General features: G+C 31.4%; 1 protein-coding gene across 1 annotated transcript in view; it reads left to right on the forward strand.

Moving 5' to 3' along the window:
• The window catches only part of dop (microtubule-associated serine/threonine (MAST) protein kinase dop), a gene marked incomplete in the record, with an annotated part of 102,490 nt that overhangs the window by 50,860 nt on the left and 44,531 nt on the right, over positions 1-7,099 (forward strand). Inside the window, 3 exon segments of the mRNA XM_067051257.1 lie at positions 3,541-3,653; positions 4,680-4,910; positions 5,080-5,252. Coding sequence (XP_066907358.1) covers positions 3,541-3,653; positions 4,680-4,910; positions 5,080-5,252 — 517 coding nt within the window.

Genomic DNA, 7,099 nt, shown 5'->3' on the forward strand with positions numbered 1-7,099 from the left:
AATGTGTAAGTAAAGCATGATTATTTATTGGTCATCATTTCATAAAATTTTTATTGCCACACATCAAAAATAAATTACGTTGTCAACGATTTTCCAAACCCAAAGAAGTGGTTAATGCATTCAAAATGCGTGTTTTGGAGTTACTTCAATCGAAGTGGAAAAAGTGCTTTGAAAATCAGTTCAAACCCATAAAAAGTGTATTGATCATCTTGAAGAATATTTTGAAAAACAGTAAAATCAATTTTGATTATAACTATCTGTTTTTTTCATTATTAGGCCAGAAATGTGAATAGCTGCCCTCTTATATGCATCCTAATGGTATATCCAACTTTGCTTAGCGAGTTTAATTTTGAAGAGATATTAATTTGTGGAGGTGAAAAAAACCATGAGATACCTAAAGCAATATGAATACCTAGTATTATTTTGTTCTAGTTTTGCCCTCGTATCTATTAGGTCTTTTCCCCTCAAAAGTGTTTCTAAAGTGGATTATCATATTTCCCAGATCACATGCTAATCCATAACTGTACTTAAACAATTCCTAAAATTCTGAGATTCCATTCCTCAGAATACCCGTCAGCTCCTAGTATCATCTCTTGTTTTCCCCCACTTCGACTACAGTTCCTTGGTCTATGGAGGGCTATCTGCAGGTCTGGAGTTGAGACTGAAGAGACTCATGAATTGCTTTGCAAGATTTATCTTCGGGTTTCCCAGGCACTCTCATGTCTCCTGTTGGTATACCGAGCTGAAGTGGCTCTATCCAACCCCCCGAAGGCAATACTTCTTTGGTGTTTTCCTATTCCAAGTTTTTAAAATTAAAAACCAACCTATATCCTTGATCTCCTCACTGTGTGATCATCCATTCATTAAAACCAGATCCCAACCAATTGATTTATATATGCCCTCCCAACCACCAACCTTTTCCTTTAGCAAATCCTTTGTCGTACATGAAACCTTCTTCTGGAATTCTCTTCCTATCTCCATTTGTCAATCCTCATCCATCCTTGCCTTTAAACAATACCTATTTCTTCACCTACTCCATGACCAAAACTCTGCATCATTGTGAGCTATGTATACAGCCATTATTGATTACTATTATAAATTATAATTTAACCTAAGGTTTTTATGTTATATCAACATGTACACTGAAACTTTTTCAAATGTCTGCCAGACAATTAACCTCAATTTGTGAACAATGTATTTATTCTTAGGGGACATTTGTCACAGAATAAAATGATTTTTACATTCATTCACTCAATAAGTCTCCTGTCTAACTAAGAAAAACAATTTTTTTTTTAGAAATTACACTTTATTCATCAACATACTCTCCTTCAAGAGTGATACATTCATTCCAACGCTCCTCTAACTTTTCGATGCCCTTCATGTAAAATGATTTGGCCTTTTCTCTCAAAATAGGCCTCAGTTTGGCAACCACCTCTTCATTTGAGCCAAATTTACCCAACATTCTCTGGAGCATCTTTTTCATGTCTGAAAAACGCCAGTAGTCACTGGGACCCAAATCTGGAGAGTATGGTGGGTTGGGAAGCAATTTAAAGCGTAATTCATCCAATTTAACCATTGTTTTCATTGACTTGTGACACGGGGCATTGTTCTGGTGAAACAGCACTTGTTTCTTTTGTACGTGGGGCCGTTTTTTCTTGATTTCTGCACTTAGTTAATCCAATAATGTCATGTAATATTCACTATTGATAGTTTTTCCTTTCTCAAGATTGTCGATGAACAAAATTCCATACACGTCCCAAAATATTTGATTGCTTTAGACGACTTTCACTAGCTGCTGTCCACTCAGCTGTTGATCTTTTTGAATTAAGCCTGTAGTAGTAGATTCATATTTCTTCCATTGTCACATTGCAAGAAATCCTTTTCATTTTGCTTAAACAGCGCTCTGAATCGTCAACGTGTTGTTGTTTCTGGTCCAGTGTGAGTAAATGCGGCATCCAATTCGAAAACAACTTGCACATGTCCAAATTTGCATGTGAAATTGTAAAGACACTAGTTTCTGATATCTTCAAGGTGTTAGCTATCTCACACAACTTCATTTTACGGTCTTTTCTAAAAACTGTTTTGTGGACATTTTTTATGTTTTCCGTAATAACTACCAACAGAGGTTCAGTATCTCGGTGTTTGTACGGCCGCATTTGAGTTCAGCCAATAATAGTTAATTTCCCATGTGCAGAGTTCCTATGGTGCTTATTAAGCCACAGTTTGGCTTCAACATTATTTTTCCCCATCAAAAAACAGTGTTTAATCAATAAACAAAATTCCTTTCTATCCATTGTCTTAAAAATTACAAAAATGGGTTCTCTTAAAAGACTGTAACCTCTAAAGTAATGGTCAGAATGCCATGAAATTTTTACATGTACTGTTTGAAGGTTAGTACCACCCAGAAATCATGTGAGTCTGTCATCAATGTTGCCATATATGTGTCAGACCGGGGACTTATTGAGTGATGTGTTGTGTTCAGTACTTTAAAAAATTTCTTGATTCCATAATAACTTTAAGATGATTCACTTGATGAAATTGACTTCTTTATCAATGATATTAAGAACCTTAATCATACTATATCATCCTTAATCTTTAAAAACAAAACTGGTCTTTCAATACATAACAACATTCCTTTATTGCTGTATCACCAATAATGTATAAAGTAAAATTTGTAAACATAACATAATTAAAACATCTTTGGTACACTCACCAGTAGAATATAGGAATTGTGTGTTGTATGCCGAAGAATTTTGTAGATAGTAAAATAATAGATCTTTATGTAGATCCTTATATTCTTCTCAAAACTAAATTTTCTGATTATGTGTCCTAGAGTCTATATTTTATTTTTGGTTATTTTATATTTTTTTAATGTATATTTGTAAGTGATATTAATTTTAGAAGTTTGTTAAATCTAGACCTCATTTAAATTTAACTTTTGATATTCTTTATCTAAGGACTTTTATGTACAGAGTAGCATCGTTTTGTGTAATTATTCTGCATCCTGAAATTACTTATGGTCTAAAATGTATTCATGAATATGTTTTATGCTATAGGTTCCCACCTGAGGAGATATTTCCCACTGGCGTTTTATTGAATGATAAATCGTTTTAGAGGGCTGCTTTTTATTCTCGTATCATATTCTTGTTTTTTCTATCTTAGGAATTAACGAGTTAAAATTTGGAATTAATATAACCCTGTCGATGGTTTCACACAGTCTGTCCATCTTCAGGAGCCAATTTATATTATATATTTTCAATTATACTTTGAGGAATAACCTCTTATAAGTATTTTCTAAATCTTTTCTTTTTTAAAATATTTTTGTGGTATAGTTCACACTATTGGGTGCTAACATAGATAATGTGAGTACTAGTCCAAAAAAGGTGAGGTTCTTATGTCTTAAGCTATCAATTATTTAATTTGTGTTATCTTATGAGCGTGCAAAGGAACTATATTTTTGTTATCCTTGTTTACAGCTGTTAATAACATAATTGTTGTGAAGTATATTAGCCCCTTATTTAATGTATTAATGTCTTTCAGATTTGAAGGTAGAGTTCACAGATATCCGGTTGAAAAACATTTCAGAAGAGGCTGATGAAAGAAGAGAATTAACAAAGAATTCTTCAACCAAAGGCGAAACTCGTTTTCCAAGAGTGAGCAATATTTTAATTATTATTTATTAATTTAGATAAGCTCAACCTCAAACTTGGAAATTATCATAATCAGTATTTTTATAATTGAAAATAAAGTAATTTTAATAAGGATTAATTTTTTTGTTAAAATAAGTATTTTTCACAAATATACTTCTTTTTGATGAAGTGGTTTTCCGTAAATAAGGTACAGCTTGTGCTTAATTCTTTTGACTACTGTGCTACTCATTATTTATATGAACTGAAATAAAATATAATCCTTATTCTTTGCAAAAAAACAAACAAACATAAATCCACAATTTATTGGTAATTTGATCTGGTTGATTTAGAAATAAATTATTATTTATAATCTTAAAAATTGAAATCAGAGTTTACTCCAATAATAAATATACAGTAGTATATTTATAGAGAGTTGATAACAAAATTAACCTAACAATACACTTCATATCAACATACTAAATGTATTATCATTAGGAGATAATTTTAGTTTAGAATCAGAATAAAGAATAAGACAAGTTAATCATTGATTTAGAAAACATATTTAAAATTATCAGAACTTCTGAAAAATTTTGCAGGAAATTACCAGTTATATATATATATATATATATATATATATAAATGTATCAATTGCATTATCAATATTAATACTGATTCCTGTAGCAATATAAGTTTCAATTCCAATATTGGTATTTTGCTGAAGATAAAATATCGGGGATTTATTTATCAAAATTTTGGTATATTAAACTACTATTTTGATATTAGAAAATTATTGTTACATCACTACTGTCCAGCCTTTAAAGGGGTCCTCTGATCCTTAAGTGGATTTTGGGGTAAACCTGGTGGCTCAGTGGGGATGCTGACCACATCTTCTCCCGTAGTTAGTGTTGGTCATGAAACATTACTGCCTCGTTAAGTATTGAAGCTACTACTCTCTTCATAGGTTGTAGTGTTACAGGTTTTATGCACCTGCTCTCATACACCCACATCTACATATATTTAATTTGTTGTATTTATTTGTTTTTTTCTCAGGTTCCCTCTGAAGCAGATTTTGATATAGTCAAACTAATTTCTAATGGAGCTTATGGGGCTGTATACTTGGTTAGGCACAAAGAAACAAGACAGCGTTTTGCTATGAAGAAAATCATTAAGAATAATTTAATGTTAAGAAACCAGATTGAACAAGTATTTGCTGAAAGGGACATAATGAGTTTTACTGACAACCCATTTGTTGTTAGCATGTACTGTAGTTTTGAAACAAAGGTTTTACATTTTTGTTTTACTTATTTTTAAAATTTTAAATTAATTTGAGTATAATTTAGGTTAAGATTTGAAACTAAGTATTCAGTATAAAATTTCTAGTATTTTAATGTTTCAATTTTATTTGTTAAAAAGTTTTTCATTTCGAGTTTAACATTTTTTTTCTTTTTAGAAACATCTTTGTCTTGTAATGGAGTATGTTGAAGGTGGAGATTGTGCAGCATTATTGAAAAATAGTGGTCCACTTCCCCCTGATATGGCACGCTTCTATTTTGCTGAAACAGTTTTGGCAGTGGAATATCTTCATAGTTATGGAATTGTCCACAGAGATCTCAAACCTGACAAGTATTACACGATAAAGTTTATTTTTAAATAAATTGAATTAAATTTAAGTAAATCTATAACTGTTTATTTAATCTATTTTATGATATTTATTACTTCCAAATTTGTTTACTATAGAATGATAGACAATTAATATTTCTATTTGTGGTTACTAATTTAGTGCAGTTTAGTGGTTACTCATGATCATCTTTAAAAAAAATATATTACTTCAAAGAAATTCTTATAAAAGAGATTCTTTTAAAAATTATGGAATCCCTTACTGCCTCTTGTTCTGCTCTGCAGAATCCATCTATTTACTCTTGGTCTCGGGTGGCTCATTAGAGACTAAACCTCTTTATGCTTGAGCAGCTTGAAACATACTTTACCTCCTTAATCTTGGGTTGTTTTCTGAGTTGATAGTAACTCCATGGTGGTCCAACTTTCCATCATCATAACAATATTTATGAATTCTTAAGAATTTACCTCTGGACTTGCTGACACAAATCACAATTATATAGCACTGACTATTTCATGGTTCCAAAATACTGCAAGATATATTGCATTATATTATAATTACTAACTCATTCTTCTGGGGTATCAAGAAAGTTGTCCAATGTGTTTAATATTTAGTTGATAAAATGTAGTAATGGAAGAAACAAGCATGTTAATTTTGCAGAAGAAGCTAAAGATTAAGTGAGCGCCTACTAGTTTCCAATTAGCTCTCCCCAGGAAGGTGTAGTTAATCAGCTTATTGTGGGCTGTTCGCCAGGGGTGTGATTTCGGGTGTAAATATTGATCTTATCTCAGTAGATATCAACTTGGATTTTGAGTTGTCATTTGAAAACTTAAACTGGTAATCATGTATTGGATATTGTTTGGCTGCAAGTCTTGAAGTCATATGAAGCATAAATAATGATATTAATTAAAGTATGTTAAAAAATCTGGGATTGTTAAATTTTAAAAAATCATACTAATTACACTTTTAGCCTCAAACATTAATCCTTAAGTGCCTAAACATTTTTCTTTAAAACTGTGATATTTTTGTTATTTTTCTTATTCTTTAGCCTCCAAGAATTAATCAAGTTCAAGGTTGAAAAAAATAGCTTTTATGACTAGTGTAGAAAACATTTGTACTATTTAAAGCCCACTATGCACTGATGGGGTCAAAACTGGTTCTCCTTGAATATAGGCCTATAACCCATGGTATGGTAGGGTCTTCATTAAAACAGATGCTCCTCAAAGCTACCTAAAAATCAGCTGCCCTATAACTTACTTGAGAATAATTGCCCATCTACGACTCTCCGGTAAACATACAATTACTCTAAGTGTTTTGTCCACACAAATATGCGTTGGACCCACAGAAGCTTTTTCCAGCTTGTGATAGAATGACAATAGAGGATCGTTTCCATTTTTTGATAAATTGCCTCTCATATCATGAGAACCGAATCCGATATATGCCAAAACTGAGCAATATTAATCAAAATCACTTGAATGAATTTCTGTCTGTACCCTCAGGATTGGATCTTAAACTTTTTTTTATGTATGTAACACAAAACATTTTGCTTAGAGCTGGATAGCTATCATTCCATTAGGGGGTATTGTTTTTGTTTGTTTTTTTAAATATTATTAAATATGATGTGACGTTTTTGTTTTATTCTAACGAATGTTGATAGCCCAGCTTGGGTATATTGTTTGTTTTTATTTTATATAAACGATCTTTAACTCACCATTTTTGTAAAATTATAACAATTGGTTATTTATTTTATATATTTCACAGATTAGAGTGCTACCAATGGGTAGTTTCTCTACACGCCTGTAACACTCCAATTTAACTTAGATCAGATTTACTAAATGTATTATAATGTACAGTT

The sequence above is a fragment of the Halyomorpha halys genome, unplaced genomic scaffold (genome assembly GCF_000696795.3).
Source record: "Halyomorpha halys isolate HHAL.00 unplaced genomic scaffold, Hhal_1.1 Scaffold467.1, whole genome shotgun sequence".
In the NCBI taxonomy this organism is placed as follows: domain Eukaryota; kingdom Metazoa; phylum Arthropoda; class Insecta; order Hemiptera; family Pentatomidae; genus Halyomorpha; species Halyomorpha halys.